At 48.0% G+C, this 25,075-nt stretch overlaps 2 protein-coding genes across 2 annotated transcripts in view; one reads left to right on the forward strand and one right to left on the reverse strand.

Moving 5' to 3' along the window:
- Nucleotides 1-5,882: 5,882 nt before the first annotated feature.
- Nucleotides 5,883-12,553, forward strand: LOC119380889 (uncharacterized). The gene is made up of 4 exons (XM_049412289.1): nucleotides 5,883-5,919; nucleotides 6,779-6,831; nucleotides 8,905-9,041; nucleotides 12,288-12,553. The coding sequence occupies exons 1-4, from the start codon at nucleotides 5,883-5,885 to the stop codon at nucleotides 12,544-12,546; spliced, it is 486 nt and encodes a 161-aa protein (XP_049268246.1). The 3' UTR covers nucleotides 12,547-12,553.
- A 3,414-nt stretch (nucleotides 12,554-15,967) lies between these two features.
- Nucleotides 15,968-25,075, reverse strand: part of LOC119403994 (CRISP/Allergen/PR-1) — a 60,849-nt gene continuing 51,741 nt past the window's right edge. Inside the window, exons 5-6 of the mRNA XM_037670628.2 lie at nucleotides 20,741-20,853; nucleotides 15,968-16,345 (exon numbers count right to left, since the gene is read on the reverse strand). Coding sequence (XP_037526556.1) covers nucleotides 16,108-16,345; nucleotides 20,741-20,853 — 351 coding nt within the window. The 3' untranslated portion in view covers nucleotides 15,968-16,107. The remainder of the gene's footprint in view (nucleotides 16,346-20,740; nucleotides 20,854-25,075) is intronic.

The following is a 25,075-nucleotide window of genomic DNA, read 5'->3' on the forward strand; positions in this document are numbered from 1 at the left end:
GGTGAGGAATGTCGTGGGATGTCGCGGCGAAATCGTGTTCTACGCTGCGCCACCAACTCCCATAATACATATCCGCGGCTTTAAACAAACAAAGCGAAGAGCATAAAAGAGTCAAAGAAGCACGGGAGTAAAACGAGAGACTTGTCCCTCGTTGGGTCCCCGCGGCGCCGGTCCAAGCTGGCGCGGACGAGGAGGTTGTGGAACAATTATTCTGGGAAGCTCGGTGTGGCGCCTTTCGCGCGCGACGGCGTCACTTCGCATTATAGCGCATGCTATATATTCATGCAGCTCTTTTTCCTAAGGCAACACGAGCCCTTCAGCTCACGTTCTTTCACCTGCCAGTGGGTAAAGTATTGCAAATGCGCTCCTCTGCAGCGTCAGGCGAAAGCCGAGCCAGTGGCCGGCGTTGATCGCGTATAGCCCTGGTGCAGCTGCGCGTTATACGTCCGCGCGCAGGCCGGCAGCTGCGAACCACGCAGTCACATGCGTACAGCGTGATTTGCAGCTGCTGCCGTCTCGGGACTTCGAGTTCCTCTTTCTTATTGGTCTGCTATGGGTAGTATACATAAAGCACTCGCCCTTTATTATTATTCTTCCACCGAAATCGACGAAGGAACGCCGTTTATATGTGCACGCAGAAGCGTCCTCGACACCTTGCACGCTATCGATCCATCCATCGTTGACTGAACCGAAGTTGGATTTCTCAGAAATATCGACTGTAGCTTTGTCATCTTTTATAGTGAAAACACGTGTCTGCTGATATGAACGCAAGCGAAGAAAGTGTGCACTCTCCAACCAACTTCGTAGGCCACAACTGTCTATAGCGCTTTCTGCAGTCAGAAGTGCACCGAACTTTTTCTTAGAACGTTCTGTAAACCTCTTTTCGCTAAGCGCTTGCAAACATCGCCCGGGACGCGGTAATAGTTTATTCCAGTCCCTCTTGCCGCACGGTCACACCATTTTCTACCGACGCCCGTCTCGAACATGTCCGGCGCAATACATGACGGTGGCGATCGAACGCTACTTCAAAAGGGGCACACCTGCGAGTAATTGTCATAAGTCATCAGGAGTCAGACATACGAAGTGCGCTTTCCGTTTTTTTTGTTTTTTTTGCCAAAGTTCGAACTATCAGAATAAAAATGCAGAAGTACAAAGTACGTTATTCAAGATCAACAACGTGTCAAAGTTATTACCTGTTCCTTCGCAGACGTGTGTACTCTCACAGCAAGAGGGTTGCGTTTCGAAAACATTTCCTTTCTTTTTTAATTCTACTTTTATTGCGATAGCGATTAAAGGTATAATTCAATAAAATTTCCGTCTTATCACTCATGGACATCGCATAAAATCCATACGTGATAATACCCTGCAGCGCCGCGCGAACCGTATACCATCTGTGGATGCGAGGAAAACCGTGCAAGGTTGAGCACACAGGAATGGTCGATTAATACTTGCCGTCTACCCGCACACCCAGTATAACGGAAAACAGAGTGTGTGAGCGCTAACCTCCTTCTCTAGCTGGCCTTGCCACCAAAGGACGGGCGAGCAGAGATGGCTGGCGGCTTCGTGTGCGCTGTCTTCAGTGGCATTATCTCAAAGCTTGGGAGGCGTGTTTAATAATAATTATTATTGTTATTATTATTGGAGTTTTAATTCAGCAGAGTGGCTTGTTGAGCGAGTTGGTACTGGATCATCGTAGAAATTAGTGCGACCACGGACAGACATCGCAACAGTGCACAATGAACACAACAGACAGAAACAAGTCAACGCATCGTGTTGCCTCTGTTAACCGCGCCTCCCTATAGTGGTAATGGTACTTGACTGCTGACTCGAAGGTCGCGGGATCGAATCCCGGCCGCGGCGGCCGCATTTCGATGGAGGCGAAATGCTGGAGGCCCGTGTTCTTAGATTTAGGCGCACGTTAAAGAACCCCATCGGTGGTCGAAATTGCCGGAGCCCTTCACTACACGTATCTCATAGTTATTCGTGGTTTCGGGACGTAAAACCCCATCATCGTAGAAATAAGCGATAAAAACAGAGACAAGGAAATGACCACACGTACACAACGCAAAGTGATCCGTTTACTGCACATTGTTGCATTTATGCAACATTCCAAGAAACGGCAATTAAAACAAAAGAAAATGCCTGTTTGAAGCCGCCGGTACACGTTGTTGCATTTCCGCAACATTGCTTTGAAAAAGGCAACGTGTTGTGTCGCCATCAGTGCTCATCCTGTGCAACTATTCTGAAAAAAATCCATGGCCGACGTTGCACGCGCCAGCGTGCAGTTGTGCAGTGATACAGGGAAGTTTTGCCAATTATAAATGCATTGCCTAATGTGATAAAGCGCGGGAAAATTTGTAAGCTCTGCTACACGTCCTCCTGATTATGTAGATTCCAAAAAGACATTGTCATCTCGTAATAGTTTCTGGCGACGGAACGTTGCTATGTTGCCAAAATGCAACAAGGTGTAAATGGGGTTTGTTCTCCTCAGAAGTGGAAATGGGCCCTAAACGCTTCTATGGCAGAGTAATTCCTTCTGATAGTGAAGACAGCGACCTTCCGGGACTGAGGATGACCGCAAGTGTAAATCCATTTAGATTCAACATGAGTGAAGCATGTTTTTAGGTCGTATGTCCAAATTTTCTTATAGTAGTTCGGTGTATTCGCGCGCTACCGTATCGCTTCGTCCCGGGCGTATACCCTTACGCCTCTGCTTCTACATTCGCTGCGATCTGTTTCCTCCTCCCGAGGTCATCCGAGCCATAATACAACGGGCCCGACACGTCGCCGGAATCGTCCTAGTTACCCCGGACTAGAGTTTCCTCCCATGCTCCTCGCTCAATTCCAATAATAATAATAAAGATGTTTTACTCTCTCTCCTTCAAGTGTTCAGCCTGATGTGGAAAGGCGCTGCAAGTTTCCTGGCGGCACGGAAATCTCCATGACGTACTGCTAGAAGTGTGGAAACTAGCTTTGTTCAACAAGCAAGAACAATTGCTTTCTTTTGCACCACACTACAAAATGAGTGCACCCACTCATTGTCACGTGCAAATAAATATTTGAGTTCGAATCGCACTGAGTATCTTTCCCCTTCATCTTGTTCTTTACTTGCTCGTTATTGCAAATTTGCAACATATCTTTTTTCTGCTTTGACAAGTTGTAAAAATCCACAACATTTATTTTCGATTGTAGTACAGCTGCTGTTATGCTTCCATGGAAGCATATTATTGGTGGAGTAGCGTGCACACTACTCCACGAATAATATTATGATGAAACAAAAAATGTGCAGTAAAGGGATAACACCAAAATTGTGACAGCGAGGGCTCGCGGTCATGCAGTGAGATATGTTCATGTTCGCCTGTGCGCTTCTGATTCCATGTTTTGATGTTTATAGCAATATACGCGGCCAACAAAACCACGAATCACACTTGGCAAAGCTGCCTAACATATAGCTGTCGTTATCAATGTTTCGCCCTTCGGGCAAAACAGCGACATCTTCTAGCACCAATGTGCGATGTGCATTTCTATACCGGCGCGTTTCACTCTTTTCGCGTTTTCATGCCTTCGAAGTGAAAGTAGGTAAAAATAAAGGAGTCCCCGCCCCCTTCTTTCTCTTCTGCTCCTGCTATAAACGTGTACTCGTTTCTGAATTTACATTTATGAAAAATCCGCGATAGCCCCAAACCCGGCCCATCAGTGCAACAGCATCCAGACGTACACGTTGCTAAAGATGACCGCGATGAGCAATCGCTCTCAGCATATATGACCGAAAAAAAACAGAACTGCGTATTGTTCTGTGTATTGAACTGCGTATTGAACTGCATTGTTGTATGTGCGTATTGTTCAGTTACTCTCTGGCTGCCCTGGATTGAGGGACAAAGAGTTATCACGCGATAGCTTTCTGCCCTTCCTTCTCATCTTCCCCTGCTGCTCCTTGAAGCACAAAAAAAACATTATCTGGGTAAAGGGTACTTGCCAAGAAGTACTTTTCGCTTATCGGAGTCTCAATTTTTGAGCAATACATTCGTCAGTGGAGAGAGCGACACTCTGCCTCCGTCATAAACAGGACCGGCCGGCCATCAACGGTCGATGACGGCAGTTACGCGTCAGGTGAAGAATGTCGCTATAAATTTGTGGCAAAAAATGCTTGGCGCGCTTGCTGGGTCATATTAACATGTGGTTTGTGGCAGGTCATGCAACCACCGTGGCTAAAAATGATCCACAGCTATAAACACCATATACACCAGTGTAAATATGTATAATTCTGTCGAATGTTAATGTAATTGTTTCTGCTTAATTATGCTTGAGTTTTTCTGAGGATAGAGAAATGCATAACGATAGCTTCCAGTAATACCTGCAAGGGTCTTGAAAGTATTAGAAAATGAGTGAATACATAAATACTGTCAGAAAGCAAGCAGCGTGCTATCGATCACGTTATGAAGGCGAAAGCCTTATGTGTCATGTGAGTAAAAAAATCAGGCGTAGTTGGCGTCAACAGGAATGGTAAAAAAAAAACTATGTAATAAAAGTGTGGCTAGAGGCACGCGAGTCGTTCTCACTTTGTCTTTGCGAACGCACGAATCCGAAGCGATAAAACGTTTCAGGAAGTTTTAAGAAAAACAGCTCACTTCAAGAATGCATTCATCTGTGAAATTGCATACTTTGACACGATGTACTTTGATATGATGCACTGATGCACCGATACGTAGTACTTTGATAGGATGTACTTTATTTTGTGTCGTCCTTCTGGTCAATACCAGCTATAGAGAGCGACCGGCGACTTATAATTTTCTCCCCTTCCCCCTCCCCCCGTGTAGGGTAGCAAACCGGGTACAACCTGGTTAACCTCCCTGCCTTTCCTTCGCTTTTATCTCTCTCTCTCAAATCAATAAAAATGGCGGACCGTTATAACAACTAATTCGCATATTCGCAGAAAAAAATATTAAATAGATATCTTCTTTCCTTATCCACTATTCCCGACCGGCTGATACTGGTGACAACATGCATGTGAAGTGCAGCTCAGACTACTGATGAAGCGTGAAAAGGAAGATCATTCACATTGAACCGTCACATTGTCCCAGCCCTGAAGAAAGTTAATGCTTCTTCTGGCTCATGCATCTCTTATTCGAAAATTGGGCCGTTTCACCCTAATGACATAGCATTAAAATAGAAATCGGCGTTTATAGGGTTGCGCTGAAGCTTCTCAAACAGTGTTGTAAGAATACGGCGTGCCTTATAATCAGATCTGGATTTTGGCGCGTAAAATCACTGACTTCTATTGTACAGAGATTGTTTTCGGCTCCGCAGCAATAGCATATTTACGTAAAATTTTACCAGCAGAAGTTGATGGTAGATCATTGCACCTAATTTATACTTAATCATATGTTTGGCTTACATACCCTATAGTCGGACAACGCAGATGCGCCGATTGCCGTAGCTTTGTGGCATCCTTTTATGTATATATACATAAAGAACCTTAAAAGCCTGACTTCCCGGACAGTGTAAGCAGTCTGTGAAGCGGTCATAATTGCAGTCCCTAGCCTCTGACTGCAGTGAGACTGACTGAAACGAGCAGAGCACGCACATCTTCCTCTTTGCACACATGCGCTAGAAACAAAATTGAGGCTCGAGAGGAACGTCTCCGAGAAAAGCACTCTTCCAAAAAGAAATGAAGACTGCCAACAGAGTGCGCTGGGCGTACAAGGAAAGTCGCATGTTCCGACCAGATTCGACACGGGCCCAGTGCACGTTCTTGCGCTGGGACACATAGCGGTATATAAGGTCCCCCTTCTAGCCGTCGTTCGCTGAGTTTTGCCTTGCTCGCTGTGCTGTGGATACACGCAAGTTTCTCCTGCCTCCTCTGCCCCGAGCACTCGTCCAAGATGTGCCAAGCAACTTGCACGAGCATGTTCGCTGCCGGTAAGGCTTTTCTTGCACGCCGTTGTCCAGAGCGCCACGATCGCCTCAGTGGCGTCGGACAGTGTTGCTCGAGGTGTTCGCTGCTAAACAAAGACTGTCCCGCTGTGTGCGTGCACTTGTACAGCGACTTTTGCAGCAGACGCTGCTCCGGTGTTTTATACTCAACAAAAATGTGTGAATTTACATTTGTGACTGCAGTTATAGACAGATGATGCCTGCAGGTTAATACAACGTGATGAACTACGTGAAATTGGTTGAATAGGCCATGGTATCGCTACGCAGATTGCATGCCCTAATAGTTGCAGATTTGGTAAAGTGGTGAGGTTTCATATGGTAATTTTTTGCATCTCAAGGCTCTAATACTAAACTGTTGTTTAGTATTTCTGTCTTGTAGAGGGAACATTAGATATTGCTGCGACGTTCAGTACTACTGTGCCATTTTTTCAACGCTGTGAATCGGGTGAAACCAGTTAGGTTGTTTTCTAACATCCTTGTTTGTTTACTAGTTTAAATGATCTCTCTTTCTGTCGGCCTCCACGAAATTGCACGAAGAGAGATCTTCTATTCAGTGTTTGTTCTGTCAATTAAGGCACGAGATTTTCAAACAAACCTGCGTTCCAGCAGGCATACCACGTTTTGTCGAAACACTCGTTGCGCTTCAAAACGTTCTCGAGAGGAAAAGCGGCTTCCATGGTGTCTGCTTAAGACCGCAGTTCCTCTGCACGCTTTCTTGTATTTCATGTGGGCAATATGCCGTAAGTTCCCTTCTAATGTTATATCCTATCAATGTCTCAACTCTTTTGTAAGTTTGTTTTACTGCTGTGACTTCCAGCTGACGCGAATGTACCCTTATTCGCAGTTCTGCTCATCCTTTCATTTGTCGCTGCCCACGACATTGCTGAGGAGCTCAGGGTAAGTTCTCCGTGAACAAGTGCCGGAGTAGGAAATGTTCAGTGCTTTTGTAACACAAAACACAGCGCCGAACGAATGAACTGCTTGAGCTTTATGGCGTATCCTGGCGTGCAGCCACCGAATGCGTTTTTACGATAAAAAAAGATAGGCGTGTAGATACGGATGCAAGAGAAGAAATCGAAGCAACACAAACGCCGGCTATCAACTGAAAAAGCGCACTGCGGGGGACATAAAAACTTTCTTTAACGCCACCGGGCACTTTTGCAGTTGATAGCCGGCGTTTGTGTTGTTCTGATCTCTTGCGTCCGTATGTGCACGCCTATCTTCTTTTACCATGAATCCGTGCCAACTAGCTCAACTTTTTATCATTCCAAAGCGTTTTGCTTTAGGTTCTTCAAATTGAAACGGACGGCTAGGAGGACGGGAAATTGAGTTTACAATATCTTTACCCAAGACAGGATGTCATGTACTCCTTAGTAAGGATGGCTGTTTCTGAGAATTCTGAACGCGTAACCAACCATCTCACTGTTGCAGGGGCGTAGCCAAGAAGGGGGGGGGGGTTGGGAAGTTCAAACCCCCCCGAAATTTTTCAATTTTGCTTGCGTATATAACACGCAAACATACAAACGCACGCACGAACATCATAAAGTATGGTTGAACAACCCCCCCCCCCCCCCGAAAACAATTTCTGGCTACGCCCCTGCACTGTTGTCTAAGTTTAAGTATTGGGACAACATGAGAGAGGTTTACGTAGCACAGTGTGTTCCTATCTCGACTCTCCGGTGTCCTTAATTAATCAAATCAGAGCCGGCTAGTGAGATGGCGCGTAATATTGGCGTGTAACTCTCAGCTGTAAAAAGGAACTATGTAAGCAGTCTACAAGGAAGAATACGAAGACATTTGAACCGTCTGTTTGATGCACTTCAAAGCTCGTACCCTCTTAATCCTGTCCACAGCCCACGTTTCAGTGGAGAACAAGTTATCTTAGAGGTGTTCAGCGCATTCTCTACATTTAGAGCGCCGGCGAAGATTACGTGTCTCTTTTTTCTTTTTTTCGGACAAACACAACGAGAAAATATCCGGTGATATTCACATCATAACTACGAATTAAGCTTACAAAGTACAGCTCAAACGGCACTCAAAGCACCGTTGAGATCATGCCTCCCGTCATGTATTGTGTCCAGCAAGCAGAGTAGCGTATGGAGCAATTTAGGCGCGATGCAGCATCTCGTGGGACATGTTGAACTAAGTTGACCGTGTCCTTAAAAGTGATAACTACTAAATGCATATATTCCTCACAGTTTAAAAAGTACAAGAACACGCGGAACTCTGCAAGAGATTCCATTCTTCATTACACTGCACAACTGAAATTTTGTTAGACCTACTGGATTAACAGCGGTTTATTGGTATAACAGCAGAAATTTCCATGTCAGTATGCAGCCATAATTTCCGCACGTAGTTTTTTTTTTTTTTTTCGTGAAACCTCTACGTCTACCACCGCTTTGTCTATTGCTCTTCAGTACTTATACGAAAATTCCTGATATAAAAATTAACCGATCGAATACGAATCAGTTCACGAGCACTGTTCTATCGGTGACAATAATTTTGAACAACTGCAGTAACCATGGACAGCCTCCGCAACACCGCCAGAAAGGAAGGCTATATTGTGAAGAGCACTTTGAGAGAGAAGTACGCATCCGCATATTACAAAGCTTAGCTAACAGTTGTTGGTCTCGAAGGGCAAATGCGACACGCAGGCGAATCGCGTACGCCCCGCCCTACATAATGGCATGGGTAGCGATATTTTGTGAGGAATACTTATCGCACGCGCCATTCGCACTTATTAAGTGATTGCACGAGCTCGCACAGTAGGATAGGAGCCAAATTCATAAGAAAGATTATTTGCTGCTTCATAGTAAGAAGCGAAATATTATAGTGAGAGAGAGAAACGATCCCGTATTTCCGCAATTCTCTGTATGACGCTGCAGGTTTAGAGTGTTGCGCCTAAGTGAGTTCGACAACAGCGAGTAGAGACAGTGTAGGCATTGTCTTCTTTGTTCTACTAAACTGCAGATGAAACGCCAGACGTACTCACTGCCACATGGTTCCGAGCTGCTTCTCGATCCCCTGACGACGAGGTTCATCTGTCGCCACGACGGCTACTTCGCAGACGTGGACAACAACTGCAGGGTTTACCACATCTGCACTCGGTGCGCGAACGCGTCCCTACATCGGGTGTACACTGAAGGGTTGACTACAGAAATTCCTGTAGAAAGTAGTCCAGTGACAAGCTGATTGCTTAGCACCCTGCCTATAGCAGAGGAGCACGTTATAAATAATGTGGATATAAATCTATAACTAAACAGTGGCTCGATGTTTACGATCGTACGGCATACGTACGATCGTAAAATTAGTGTGAAACTAAATTAACTCGAATTACCTCACTACAGATGAATTATATTTCCAGGCAGAAATAATTTGCGAGAAGAAGAAAAGCAATCTCTTCACTTATAACTAAACTAATGACATCATAAGTTTTGTTACAAACTTTATCTACGGCATATGTTTAGCGTCAAAAGCTGAATGGAATCGTTAAAGAAAGTCTGGTTATGGGTTTTTACCTGTCAAAAGGGCCACTTACCTAGCAAGAGTAACTGGCGTTATATTATCCGGTCAACCTGATTACTCAGACGGCACCGAGAAGCGCGTCTTTCTGTCCAAGACGTCTGTGACGTAGAAACCTGCCGTAAAATCAATCGTCCTTCATACTTTCTTCTTCCTACACGCTGATTGGCGCTTTCCACGAATTCCTAATGAACGCGCAGTCATTTCCGCAGCAGAGGCAAGAGAAATATGCGCTGTCCCATCTACGTCACATGGGAGTTGGATCACGAGCCACGCTTCCCAGTGCTGCATGCGTAATCAAGCTAATCGAACGAACACTTTGATGACAGCTACATTGGCCTACTTGGTCGTTTAGAGATGTAAAAACGCGGTACTGGACATTCATGGCGTTATTCCTCAACATTCCAATCTGAACACATGCTGTAAACTGTGTGATTGGAATGGTAATTGATGTAATCATGTTAATTAGTGAACCGGTTGATTTTATTTTTGTTGTAAATGATATTGGCCTGAGAAATTGATGTGTAGTGACTTTTCTTTTTGTAGTGACACCTTCCATTATATTTTTGTTGTTCGACATAAGAAAGAAAAACACCCTGCATATTGATGTTCCATTTAGCATTTTATTGATGTACGCGACGTTTTTTCGCAAGGATAGCATGTGTAACACGTGCTGACGTATTCATCGCGCATACCGCGAAACAAATATATCTCGATGCTCGTGCCATTATCAGGATTACTAGTATTATATCACTTTCTGATCACTCACCAAAGAGATAGATAGCCGCTAGAAAGGTTAAATAGTGAATGCTCGGTAACTTAATAGCGGCTGTCTCAAAATTTCTGGCGTCCGTTCGCGCGAGAAAAAAACAGGAAAAAGGGACGTGCACCCCTCAAAATGAACAATGTAATATCAAATGCACTGCCTTCAGATGTTTGCGTGGACATGCGGTAAAATAGAATACTAATCCTTGTCAAAGTTCAACTGGCAGTATTTTCTCTCTCTCTCTCTTTCTCTCTCCAGACTGCTTTGCTGTGGTTACATTGTGTTTCAAGCTTCGTCGGCGCGCTAATGCAAAGGAAGAACATCGGACGAAACTTTGTGCGCGGTAACACAATTTGTCGGCGCGCGAAAATACGCCCATACCTCTCGAATAGAAAGCAAGCACTTAGTAACAGCGGCCTAAGAAGAGTTCAGTACCTCTATGCCGCTTTGCAGAATCATTAATCAAAGACCACAGACGCAGGTCAATGCGATGCACCCCGCTCTCTGGAAGCTGTTTAGTGTTCTGGACACGTGCTATCCACGCGACCTCGCCATCGTCATCGCCGCCGACTGTGCCGCGCCTTTGATTAAGGCGCTCAAGCAAATATTTCCGACTTCGTAGGTCAATATGTTATGGGCACACCGATTCGTAGATAAAGTCATCTTCTTTTACTGCTTAGAGGGGTGTCCTTAAACTGCGCTCTTTTGCATGGCGCTTCGTTGGGCCTCGCAGTACGTTGCTCCTACCTTCCGGCATGCCTAAATAAGTCGCTCCCTTCAATATTCCTCCGTGGATACCGTGCACGGACGTCCACATTTCCTCAAAGTTAATCTTTTAACAGGCTTCTAATGTTATACAGTCATTATCCTAGCATATCTGCGATCTTTGCGGCTGGATCATTCGCAGGTTTGGTAATATCTTGTGACTGCTCCCATTGGCTCTCACATATTTATACAACTCATGTATTTACACGACTCTATATTTTACTTATTTTGCAGCGAAATCTCCAAGCTAGCGTTATATCAAATTAGCGGGACTAATAAGTATTCTGACTCCCGACAATTAACTTGAATATTTGCAGTGCTTCCGACAGTTGATATTAAATGCACTCCGCAGTCGTGTAAAGTTTCATTCCGATGCTACTTCCAGCACTCTTGTGCTCAGTTCAGACATGTTTTTCTAGTGCATGTTTCATTTGTGCGCGCGGTTTCTCGGGACGCGAGAAGTGAATGCATTATGAGCATTACCAGCTTCTCAGGAAAAGAACGAAAAAAATGAATAAAAACGGGCGCTTACATTACGAGTAGAGGCTGCGGACATCGTTCTAGCATAGCATTGTTTTGTGACCCAGTTCATGCTCCAGTATGACAAGCCAGTCAGATGTCTAACATTTTTCGCTTCTGATTTGTAACTAAACATGAATTTCAATGGCTTCCATCAAGCCACTAGCGCGAATCAACTTTTCGCGCAGTAGTACACATGGGTCGGATAGAGAGAACCGAGGATTGGGTAGCAGGAGCCGTTGTGTTATGCTCGAAGAGCCCCACAGCACTCACTTTGTAGCAGAAACACGTTACCACTGGCCATGGCGTGCTTACACTTCGTATAAGTACTTAGCATTGATGCTTGAAGCGGCTATATATATATATATATATATATATATATATATATATATATATATATAAAACGAACCTAATAATGCTCGTGCAATACGGCACGGAGATTCCATTGTTCAGTTCTAACTCTAGTAATGATGCCTTCATGAAATTTTTGGCTCTGTTAGGCATATGGAACGTTCAGACATGTATTTAAAATTTCATTACCAGTGGAACGTCCAAAATTGCACCAATGTCGCCTCGCCACCACTCTGCACGCGAATTTTCGAAGCAAGTCATGTCTCAGTCCAACAACGCAGAAATAAACCCACGTTCTATCACGCCGGCGAAGGCATAGTTTGCATACGTTGTGTTTACGAGAGCGCAACAGCCACAGTGCCTGTTGAACGAAGGGTGAGACGAGTGGCGCTTCGACTCACGTATTCCCCGCGCCACTGCCTTCCCGCAGGTCCGCCGAGACGCGACAGCTGCAGCGGTACAGCTTCCTGTGCGGAAACCTGACCATGTTCAACCAGCTGACGCTGACGTGCTCGCGACCCGAGGACTCGGTGCCGTGCCGGAACGCTCCCGTCTTCTACTACGTCAACGACAACATCGGCTACCAAGACACGCCCTTCCTGTACGACGATGACGTCAGTAATGCCGACCAGTTCATTCACAACAACAGGCTGCTCGAAGCCAATCCGGCAGCCAAGCGGCCTTTCTAAGCCGAGCGGCCTCGATTACGACGCGCATGATGTAACGGTGTGATGCTGACACGGAGATGCCGTCTTCGCGAGCACCTGATCGGCGAAGTTCGGGAAACGCGACCACGGCGTGTCATCCGTGGTCAGCCTGTCCGAGAGAGTTGACGTCGAAGAAAAATGTGGGGCAAAGTCGGCCCGCGCTGTCATTTATCCAACAGAGGACAACCCCTAGAAGCGAGCTAAGGTTCGTGTGCGGGCCATTAGCAGCACCAAGAAAGCACGGGTCAAGACACACGGTCTGACAACAAAGTAACGAAGCTGAATAACTATACGAAGCAAACGTGCTCCGATTGTCTGTACATCTTATCCACGGTAGGAACATGTAGTACTTCGCGTACACTGTTACAAGCAGTAGTTCCCAATGCGTGGAGCTCAGCCTGCATCGCAGGCATGATGTGATAAATTAATAAAAGAAACACAATCTCTTAAGTGTGCCCGAAAAATCAATATTCAAGCTACACCGGAAAGCCCCGACAGGTTAAAGACCGCATGGACATATCTTCTGTCGATGCCTTGTTCTCTATATATACGGAGCGTTTTTCCGACGACTGCCAAACTTCTTAAAATATGGGGATCCTTGTCTCTGCCATCGGGTAAGGAGGAAATGAATGAATTTCTCGGATTTTACATGCCAAAACTCCGATGTGATTATGAGGCGCGCCGTAGTGGAGTACTCGGGAATAATTCAGCCCATCTGAAGTTTTTTTAACGTGCACATAGATCTAATTACATGGGTGCCTTGCCTTTCGTCTCCATCGAGATGCGGCCGCCGTGGCGAGCAATCGAACGCGCGCCCTCGAGCTTAGCAGCGCGACATCTTACCTGCTAATTGCTACCACGGCGGGTGGTTTACTGCTACGCCAAATTCGATGTATTCGTCGAAACCTCCCACAGTACTGGCTTCGAAGTTGAAAGAAGTGCGGCAATGTGTAGTCGTCTAAGATGAGAGCCAGAACCTTGCGAATATGTAAGAAACTGGACCTTGCGAAGCCATCCAGTGCTATTGATTCGTGCAATACGCTACGCCTAGGCAAGTTTTTGGCAGCAAGTACCCATAAATCTTAATTTCATTTGCCTATAATTGCATCGGTGAACCGAACATACCAAAAATTTTCATCTCTGCACCTTTGCGTCAGCTAAACAAACTGCCGGTAGTGGAAGATTCTCAAAAAAACAGTCCGAGAGAGTTATACGCTCTCTCTTGCCGGAAATGAGACCAAATACCTCACTCCTTTTTCAGTTTGCATAAAAAATGTACATTATTGGATACTACAGGATGCTTTTATTAACAATGTTCCAATTCCAAACAGCATCCCGTAAAACGACAGGTTCGTTCTTGTTATTGCTAACCGACTACCTTGGTTCCAGTCTCGTAAAGTGGAATGGAGGCATCCTCTTACGGCAGGAGGGTGTCTGTATTGGATCATGCATTGCCCCTATTTTAAGTGACATTTTTTTCCATAGCAAAACTGCACAAACTGTTGCAACAGCGCCTATGCAGCACATGCAATAGTTTTGTGTTTTAAAATTTGTTGACTAATTTATAGTAGCCTTGGAATGGTGACAGGGAAGCATTCTTTCGCCCCGCCACGGTGGTCTAGTGGTTATGGCGCTCGACTGCTGACCCGAAGGTCGCGGGATCGAATCCCGGCCGCGGCGGCTGCATTTTCGATGGAGGCAAAAATGTTTGAGACCCGTGTACTTAGATTTAGGTGCACGTGAAAGAACCCCAGGTGGTCGAAATTTCCGGAGCCCTCCACTACGGCGTCTCTCATAATCATATCTTGATTTTGGGACGTTAAACCCCAAATATTATTATTAAAAAGCATTCTTTCGATATAATTTCAGTTTTACAATGGTGCCTCGCCGCCTAATTTATCTGTGACTCACGAGTTTCCGGTAGACTTCTTTTTGTAACGTCTTCTCGATTTAGGGCCGCGCATTTCGTTCAGACAGGTTTGCAGGGCAGTCCAACCGAGAGCTAACAAACCAATTTTATCTGTTAACTACTCTTATTCCGAACTAGTGAAGCGCATCATCGTTTACTCGTGCTTTGACAATACCTACACGAAGTCATGTGTTTCGACCACCTGTTTCGTCGCCTCGCTGAGCTGGCTATCCTTGAGCGATTACGTCTCCTGCTGCAGAAAAAAAAAAAAATGCTTAAGAAATTCAAGAAAAAGCCTCTGAATTCCAGCCGTGATACAGCATAACAATTTAGACAGCATGTGCCCGTAACTGCCTAAACACACGATGTTCCACGTGAACTGAAGAAAGTTGGGTAAAGGGCAAGTTTTAATCCTGTCTCTCCCGCGCCTGACATATGCTCGCACAGTTCTGCGGCGTAGTTAATAAAGAATACAATATACAAAAATCTCAGTGCACAAAGAAACACCGCGACAGGTTTTCAGAACGTTCTGGAAACCGGGCACACGCAATTTCATAGGTATGCGGCGCCACGTACGTAGGCCAAACGAGCATCTGCCTCAACGGCAGGACAACAATTAGCAACACAAGAAAATTATAATCTCTTTGTAGATTACCCATTGTAGATACTCTGGTTACGCCAATTACTAGCAACCTGTCCGAATTAATTGATCAACTGAGTAGAGAAATTATTAAAGCCCTTGGGATAAAAAAAGGCTGGGTGAATCATGCGTGAGCATGCACTAGTAACGCAGTGACAGAGGGATCTTCGTTTTCCACCAAAACCTCTTACGCATGCGCACTAGGCTTGTTCATTTTTTCTTCTCTTTTGCACATGTGCGTATATTTCGTTTATTCTTGCACAACCAATAGCGCGCAGAGTAAGTACGGAAGTACTTATTCTGCGCGTTCAAGAAATAAACCTTCAATTGTTAGTGCAGCTCGCGATTGTCAACGTCTCCATTTTTTTGTCCTCCGTATTATCTGGCTCCGTTTGTTGCTGTAGTTAACCAACTAGACGAACAATGCGTGCTGGTTAGGAAAATGACGCATAGAGCCGTCGATAAGGCCAATATGGGTTATTACGTGACAAAATACACAAGGACACAGACCAAACACACGAGCAATTTAATGACGCTATCATGTTTCATAATCGCTGCACGGCTTCGGCACGTGTCTTGTGAAAGGAAAAAGAAAATACGAAATCCAAGTCGTCCTGCCACTAGCCCGGTAGCACAAAGGGACGCGTCCGCACAGGTGCACTGTCACGCCTGCTTTTGTACAGAAAGAGTGCATCGCGCTTGCACAAAGAGATCTTGCCCCCCACCCCTTCAAATCTCCCTTCGGTCACACTAGAGCTTGAAACCAGTTGTTTTCCGTTTAGTTGCACCGGTATCCTGAAAAAGAACGTTTCTTTGGATTGTGTTCTATTCCCCCTCCCCCCTTCTTTTTCTGCTGTTCTGCAATATGCGTCATCAGCCACAGTCAGTGTCAACAAAAACATCTGCAACACGGTCACATCACCTGCCTCTTTCTTTTTCTCTTCTTTTTTATTTCTGTCTCAAAACCTGGTTGCCGCAAGGTGACTCGCCGGGCTCAGCACTTACGGCCGCCTTTCGCAGCACACTTGTCAGTGTGCTGCTGCCACATGCGCCGAGCGGCCAGCCCGCTGTTTCGTGGGCGGCTGCCTGCCTGACTTCTCTGTCGGCCGCGGACGCGCCGGCTCCTCTTACGCGCCCTGCACAGGCCGGTCCGTTTGACGCAGCGCGATCCCACCGGGCAGAGGCTGCACGTGGGGCCCTCCGTGTACACGGGCCTGCCTTTGATGTTGCCGCTGCGGTGGAAGCGAACGCTTTTGACTGCGAGCGAAGGAGGCTTCGATCACGTCGGATCGAGAGTCACTCGCTCGCACACTCACGCACACAGGGAGTAAAATAAAAAAAAAGCTAGCGGGAGTCGTCTGCGCTCGCCTCAGGAATTGCGTAGCTTTGTACGGCACGTGTACCTCTAAAGTACCCGCACGTATCTCGCAACAGGCCGGAAGTATTATGCAAGCGGTGAGACATCTAATGGGAGCCGGCCCTTCATGAAGCGTCTATACTTAGTGCACAGTTCGCGTTGCTTCAAAGAGACGTCGCATCGTGCTCGGTGCACCTCGAGAGCGCTGTGTTACTCGGAGTTAATACTGCTAAGATTACTTTAGGCGTTCCCATTCAGATATATATAACCGAAGTGGCGTAAAATCTAAGGGGAAAGAAGGCGAGGCTCTATGATCTACGTGGAGGACGTTAACAAAAATGAAAGATCTCGAATTAGCCTTCCCGTCTTTTCCTTCTTCTTTCACTAGGCAATGAGTCGAAATCCCGGTAAGCTGCTCTTCAACTCCGCTTTAGTTTATTTAAATAGTGCTCGTAATCTTCTTAACCAATTTCGCATCTACCGACTTAAAGCAAACTTACTGCCTTCTCTCAAAAGATCCTCGAGACGATTGAACTTAACGCATCAGTTCATGCACATAAAACGCGAAAGAGCGCTTAAACTAAATGGCTAAGATGAAAGATTAGCAACGCCTCAGCTGGTTTACAACCCCGCTGGAACGAAACGCTAACGAAGTGAGTCCACACAAAAGACAGTTTGCGCAAACTTACATCAATACTGTAACGCAAGCTTTATTGGCAAATATTTGCCGCAGTGCCCGCTATAAAGAGAGATGACGTTGAGCCAGAGAAAAAGACCCTACTTCGTCAGTCACCTTGGAAGAAGCACGGCTCAGCGTTGAACAGCGCACACGGGCAGTCACTCGCGGCGACCGCGCTGGCCAGTCTTGATGACAGGCCGCTTTCAAAAGCATAGAATCCTGCAATGCTGAACTTATAAAGAGTCGTCGCACCAGAAGTCGGTGAAGTCATTATTGAAATTTTTACGTGGCACTGGCCAGTCAGAGAGACAATACTTCTACCGATCCTCACCTCCTGTGTTTGTTCACACATCCTTTTTTGCCTCCGCTAGTCCTTCCGCTTTTCCCACTTACTGCTCCCCCTACTGCAAACAAGATGTTTCTCTTGCGCTTAACCACACGGCATTTCACTCATTTGCCTTTCTCTTCGTTGGCGGATTGGTGTTTATTTTTCTTTTCTTTTCTTTGTTTGTTACCAATATGACTGCGCAAATAGAGGGAACACAAAGAAACGCAGACGGTGCAAGAGTGTTGTAAACTACGTTTGTTGCGCGAGTAAACAAACAAACAAAAACGGGGAAAAACTACAGCGCGGCGTTGAAACTTGCGTATGCCGTGCAGTCCGCTATTAAATGAAGCGCTATATGTACACTGTAATATGCGGCTCTCACTTTGCTAGCCATCTAGGCCCAGCTGCTGGCTGAAGTTATGTGAATGCACTATGAAAGTGTGCATAAAAATTCTATGGCGCTACCGACCACAAACTATTCGTTTCCGAGTGAATGAGATTCGCCAGATGAAAGGATGTACCCACGCCTTCCACACTCGTGCACCACTTTCCCATTACCAGTGGACCGCACGCTACATCTATGTTAGTTCCGTTTATATGTGCAGCCGTTTTTAAATGCGAAGCATTTCTTAGCGCACCCAAGGCACTTTGAGCGTTTATATCTACATATCTATCTATCTAGCCACTTACGTCTGGGTGCTCTCGTGATCGCCTCCTTAGCTTGGTGTAGACCAAAATTGGCACGGGAGGGTAAGAGGGTTTGACGAATATGACTGTCTGGTCCCGACATGAATAACGTAAAAATCCTGTCGCGTGATTGACAGTTTATGTCTTCCCAGTAACGGCGAGAACAGACATTGGTAATTTAAATGCGAGAGCGTAAAGAAAAACCGACATCGGCAGCGTTGACCCGACGAATGCAAAGAATAAAAATCAGGACTCCAGCAGGAATCGAACCCAAGCATCTGCGTGGCAGTCAGATATTCTACCATAGAGCCACGCCATGTCTTGAAACTGCTTTGGAAAAAGACCCTATGCAGGAGTAATGTCGGTGCAACGTCAATTGTGGTTGCAGTGCTGGCAATCTAATTTTATAACAAAGCAATAAACATTACATATGCTCTCCTATGATACAGACGTCATGCCGGGTTAACGTTAATTGTGGTTCCAGTGTTGGCTCCGCTTTTATAGAAGTCTAATAAACATTATACAGTGAAACCTCGGTGATACGATCACAGCTCATACAAATTTCGGAGTGATACGAATTTTTCGTTGGTCCCGGCCAAGGCCCATTGGTCTGCAATGTAATGGAGTACGGCTGTTGCGAACCGATTTTCACCCAGCAACGTTCCATACGAACGCACGCTACCGCCCAGGTACGAAGAGGTGCTGCCCGCGGTGTCGCGGAAGACGCGCCAGGCGCGTGCGAGCGCGGGAACGCAAGCGTGGCCATGCGCGCCGCCCCGCCAAATCGTCAGAATCGCTGTGTAAGAAAAACACTTTTCTTACAGTGAGAATAAACCTTTAGAGACGCGTCACGGCCTCCGAGATTGTGTGCGCGAATCTTTGGGGCTCATGTGCCTCCGTTATGTGCCTCCGTTATGTGCCTCCGTTTAGATTACACAGAACATTATCGCCATGCTTTTTTTTTTTCTAACAAGTCGACGCGGGCTGCTGTCGTTGTACTGTGTTTATACGTGCCTGCCTCGTGCATCAGACATCCTATGAAAGGTAGACGAGGACCGAGAGAACGCGAGGACGGTCTTGGCGAAGGAGTCAGGCCTCACAACGTCAACATGCGTGACCGTTGAGGTCGCACTTGTGCGGGCACGGCCGTAAATCTCCCAAAAAGCATCCCAAACACCTCCGCAATGACAAAATCATAACACAGGACCGTGGGTCTGTAATTTTGTGGCCTTGATCCAGCACGTCAAAGCGCTTCTTTTGTTACTTTCGCTGCAGTACTCTGGTGTCATGCAAAAAAGCATACTAAAATTTAGAAGGGGCTACTGCTGTCGCGGGTCACAACGCACCTGGTTAATTAATTAAATACATGCGTACGGGCCGAATATTTACGAGAGCTGGTATGATTGCTGACATCTAAAAACTTAACAACCATTCAGGGTTCTTCCTGACGTTGCTGCGGCCCTGAAAAACAATAAATGAAAATGTACGCTAGCTTTCTTTTGTCGCATGCTAATTTTCCATGCTTTCTGGTGATGCGAATTTCAAATGATACGAATATTTTGGTGGTCCCGTGAGATTCGTATCACCGAAGTTTCACTGTATTTGTATTCCTATGATTCAGCAAGCTATATTCAAGCGTTGCTCAACCCCGGAGGCGCACGCTAACGAAAGTTGCATATGATATTCACATCATCTCACCGTAAAGTGCACTTCGTTTCGATAATACTGACATCTGTGCTCTAAAGTGAGTGCTGACGTTACGTTACCCTTTAAACGCCAGTGTAGTCGACGTGACTGGTAAAGCCACGTTGTTCACACAACTACTGCGCTTACAAAAACACTTCGATCCACCTCGAACGCTTGGCTCAAAGTCGAAAAATGCAGCATAGACAACTACTCGCTGACTGCTTTGCATGCAACCGATTCCCACAAGGCGTGGGATCTGCTGATTTTTTTCTAGAGTTTGGTGTTCGGCCGGCCACTGAACGAAGTGTAGTCTCGTAACTTAGCGTCCGAAAGAGGTAGAGAAGCAAGTAAAGGCAGGGATGTTGACCACAGGAACGTCCCGTTTGCTACCCTGCACTGGGTGGAGGGATAAAGGGGCGAAAAGCGAGAGAGAATGGAATGACACGCTACATAATTGTCTAGCTTCGGCCACGTTCGGTCGCTGCCCGAGCAGAGGCTCAACGCCACCGACGCCAGAATCCCGCTGGGCTCAAATTCCGCCTAACGGATTATCGTAATCGTCTGTGAGATTTCTTTTATTTCTGTTTACTTAGCTATACACTTACGAACGCCACTTCACCACCACCACCTTTTTCCATCTTCCCCACTCTTTCTGTCTAGCCCCATTCACTGTTTCGCACACGCCACCGGCTTCAGAATGACTCAATGAGCAATTTTTCTCAACTGACAGCTAAATCGATAATAGTCCTTAAACACGATTGTGTGAATGATATGCTCTGTGCTAAGACACCTAAAGTATTCGTTGCAGTTCAGTTTGTGGCTGGCTTTGCACACCTCATGCATGAAGCATATTCGCACAGCGCGTCAAGGCTGCATTTGCGTATACCCACCTATCGGCGTAGTTGCAGACGTAATGCTTTTGGTATGGCATAACACCGATGTCGCCTTTCATGCGAAACATGGTGAAGCCACAGCCAAGGTACTGCGTATCAGCCCATATCATCTGCAAACGACAGGCAAATAAACATCAAGGGCATTTTTAAAAACCGCACTGAATGCGCATACTGAATAAGCGATGTTTACGCACACTTCATCTTGGTAAGTAAATATTGATAACGGCACGGCAAAGACTAGACTGCAGATACGTTATCCTACCTTTTGAGTTATTTCGCGTACTGTCATATTGATACACGTCAGCATTCATAACGACGAGGCAAAGGTGGCTCATGCGATACTCTGAGTTATTTTAGTAAACTTAGAGGATACGCATTTCTTGACGATATTTTCACATAGGGTCTGAATTACGAAGTCGGTGCAGTAACGCTCAAACTGCGTGCTCAAACCTGCACAGCCGCTCAATAAGTTCACCCTTAAACCATGCCAGTCTGTCAATCGACCTTCCAGAGAAGGCGGAGACAGGTCCCGCGGAGGCGTCGACGATGGAGTTCCCGAACCAACCAGAGTGGACAGCCGGCTGGCACATCTCGTAGCGGCCAAGAAATCCATGCAACGGAGATCGAGTAAGCAGAAGCTCAACCGAAAGCTACGCAAGAAGATCGCCGAGATTAACCGAGAGATTGAGGCACACTGCGCTCGGCTGTGCGAACAGGAATGGCAGGAGCTGTGCGATACGATGGACGGGAACATGAGCGCAGGACGGACCTGGAAGATCCTCAGGCACCTGCTGGACCCGACCAGCACCAGAACGGCGACCCGTGTGCAGATGGCGAAGCTGCGACACAAGTACAAAGACGACCCGGAGGCCTTCGCGGAGGAGATCGTGCAGACGCACCTCGCTCGCCCGGCAGGCCAGAGTCATTTCGAATACCGCGGGGCTCCCAACGAGGAACTAGACGCGGACTTTTCCGTGCAGGAAATCAGAGCGGTCCTCCAGCTACTGAAGACCAAGTCGGCGCCCGGTCCTGACAAGATCACCAACCAAATTCTGAGGAACCTGAACGATGACGCCATCGAGAAGCTATGCCAGTACATCAACGCATGCTGGAAAGAAGGTCGCATTCCGCACGAATGGAAGACTGCGGACGTGATTCTGATACCCAAGCCAGGTAAATCGCTAGAGGTTCGAAACATGCGGCCAATCTCCCTGACGTCCTGCGTCGGGAAAGTCATGGAGCACGCCTGTCTCAACAGGGTGACGACGGTCCTCGAAAAGCGGGACGCCTTCGGCACCCACATAATCGGTTTCCGGAGGGGGCTTTCCACGCAGGATGCTATGCTGCAGATCAAAGAACAGGTCATTAATGCACCAAGCACGCATGTGCGCGCCCTGCTCGGATTAGACCTGAAGAGCGCCTTCGACACCGTGAAACACACGGCTATATTAGACAAGATAAGCCGACTTGATCTCGGTGCGAGGTTCCACCGTTACGTGAGCAGCTTCCTGAACGGGCGCAAGGCGACGGTCAAGATCGACGGGGCTCTGCCGCGAACGGTTGGCATGGGGGGTGCGGGTACGCCGCAGGGCTCTGTGCTTTCCCCCATGCTTTTCAACCTTGTCATGATCGGGCTACCGGAGCGTCTTGACGCGATAGAGGGTATCAATCACACGATCTATGCAGACGACGTGACCGTGTGGACGACGGAGAATACGAGCGTCGGCGAAATGCAAGACAGACTACAGCGGGCCGTCCGGGAGGTGGAGCGGCACCTCGAAGACACGGGTCTCGTCTGCTCTCCAGATAAATCGGAAATCCTGCTGCATAGACCGCGCAAGAAAGGACCTCACCCGCAGGCTGTAGTGGACGCCCGTCGTTTGGGCATCCACGTCACTACGCAGGAGGGGACCCGAATACCGATGGTGTCCAAAATACGAGTGCTCGGCCTGTGGCTGGAAGAGAACGGTGCCAACCGCGAGCTGGTTGCGCGACTGCAGAAGAAAGTGGCCGCCGCCACGCACCTTGTGCGACGGGTAGCGAAAAAGAGGAAAGGGCTGAAGGAACACAACGTGACAAAGCTGATACAAGCGTACGCGCTGAGCCACATAGCGTACGTCGCCGCGTACGCCGACTGGAACAGGAGCGAAACCGACAAGCTGAACGTGGCGATTCGCAAGGCCTTCAAGACAGCCCTGGGTGTGCCCCAGTACACGGAAACCCATAGGCTCCTCGAGCTGGGCGTGCACAACACGCTCGACGAGATCGCCGAGGCGCAGAGAATCGCACAGCTCGAGAGGCTGTCGGGCACCAGAACGGGAAGACGCATTCTGGACCAGCTCGGGATTCGATATCACGAGGCGCGGGGACTGAAGGAAGCATTGCTACCAGAAGTCAGGGACGCCATACTGACAGAAAACATCCCCAGGAACATGCACCCCGTGCACGACTTGCAACGCCGAAAACGCAGAGCGGTAGCGATCCTGAAGCAACACGGAAGACGAGAGGGCGTCCTCTTCGTCGATGCGGCCAGGTATCCACGGCACTCCGGCGACGGCAACGGGGAGCAACCACAACCACCGCCGCTCCAACAGAACGTGCGAGACGAACTGGGGGCGCCACTACCATCACCGTTACTACTGCTACGACAACAACGGCAACAGCGCCAGCGGCAACATCAACGACAAGGCCAGCCAACAGCGGCGGTACCTGCTTTCTCCATGGCGGTCGTGGATACGAAGGAAAAGGTCCGGGTCACGGCATCTGCGAGGCTGCGGTCGGCCGAAGCTGCGGAAGAGATGGCCATAGCCCTCGCGGTACTCCATGGAGGTGCGGAAGACACGTTGATTATCAGCGACTCAAAATCAGCGATTCGCAACTACACCAAAGGCTGGGTGTCCGAGGAGGTGGCTCGCATGCTAAACGCCAGGGCTGGGGACTTCAGGTCAGGCAAGATTACGGACAAAGCCCTCAAGTGGTTCCCCGCGCACATGGGGGACATTGCAGCTATCTATACCAGCAGCCGTAAAAGCAACAGCAGCAATGCCAACGGCCAAAGACCCACCTGCACCCTGCCCAACCACAATGAGCGCGCCCACCTCGTCGCGAGGCAACTTACCCGCCGCGACGCGGTTACCCAGGGAGCAGGCACCGCCATTGTTGTGAGGGACTCCGATGGAGGAACGGCGGTGGAGGCCACCGGCTCCGGCGCCGCCGCTATTGACACCACCACCACCTCCGTTGTTGCGGCAACCGAAGTCGTGCCGCAAGGAGCAAGGGACCAGATGTACGCCGACTGCTATGCCGAAGAGTTCCCGGCCACGTACCACGAGGTGCTTGGGCACTATAGGAAAGACCGCAAGATATATCCGGAACCCCACGTGCGTCTGGACAGGTCGCAGGCGGTTGACCTGAGGCGGCTGCAGACGGGTACTTTCACCAACCCCTACCACCTGCACCTCCTGTGGCCCGCGCTGCACCCATCGCCTGGCTGCCCGTGGTGCGAGCACGGACGGGCCGATATGGCCCATGTACTTTGGGAATGCGGAAGAAATGAAGATACACTACGAGGAAGGATGAGGACACCTGAAGGACCCTCTGAAGCGGGGCGCCTTGCTGAGCGATGGCGAACCGCCCTTCTCAGCGAGGCCCCCGAAGACCAGGAGTGGGCCGTCCAGCGGGCCAGGGCCGTCGCTGAGGACCTCGAAAGATGTTCCTCGAATGGCGGATCCCTGGCAGCCTAGCCCCGGGCACAATATCAACCGTTGGGCAAATAAAGTTTATTCAACTCAACTCAACCATGCCAGAAGTGTCATAAAAAGTCACAGTTTCACCGCAAGAGCGAAGCAATGAATGCTACAGCAACAAGTTGTAATGTTTTACGAAGTGAGGCTGGGAGCTAACTCTTTTGGGTCCGACCTGGCGTAACTCTACAAAACGGCGGTATAAGAGAATACGGCCGCTCCAGGGAAAGGTGCTCTTTCCGCACAGTCTCTTCGCGTTGAGAGCGCAGCACGTAGAAGGGGGTATACGAGCCGCGCCCCCCCCCCCCCCACTCGCGTCTTTTCGTGCTCGGTTATGACGGGCGGGGCGTTTCCTCTCCGCTTCGACGGCAGGCCTCCCGAGTGGGGTGATGTTTCGCATGTGCCCTCCGAGCGACGGAGGTGGACCGGCTCGTTTGATCTCTGCTTCAGCCGCGTTCGTAGCCCCCGCTCGAGCGCTTTTGCCCGCGGTAGAACATACGTTGCGCGAGAGGATGTTACCAATTTGAATTTTATACGGGACATGACGGCGACGGCAAAAACCCGTCGAGAGTGTCCATATAATTGCTAT

Source organism: Rhipicephalus sanguineus, chromosome 1 (assembly GCF_013339695.2).
Source record: "Rhipicephalus sanguineus isolate Rsan-2018 chromosome 1, BIME_Rsan_1.4, whole genome shotgun sequence".
NCBI classification, from domain to species: domain Eukaryota; kingdom Metazoa; phylum Arthropoda; class Arachnida; order Ixodida; family Ixodidae; genus Rhipicephalus; species Rhipicephalus sanguineus.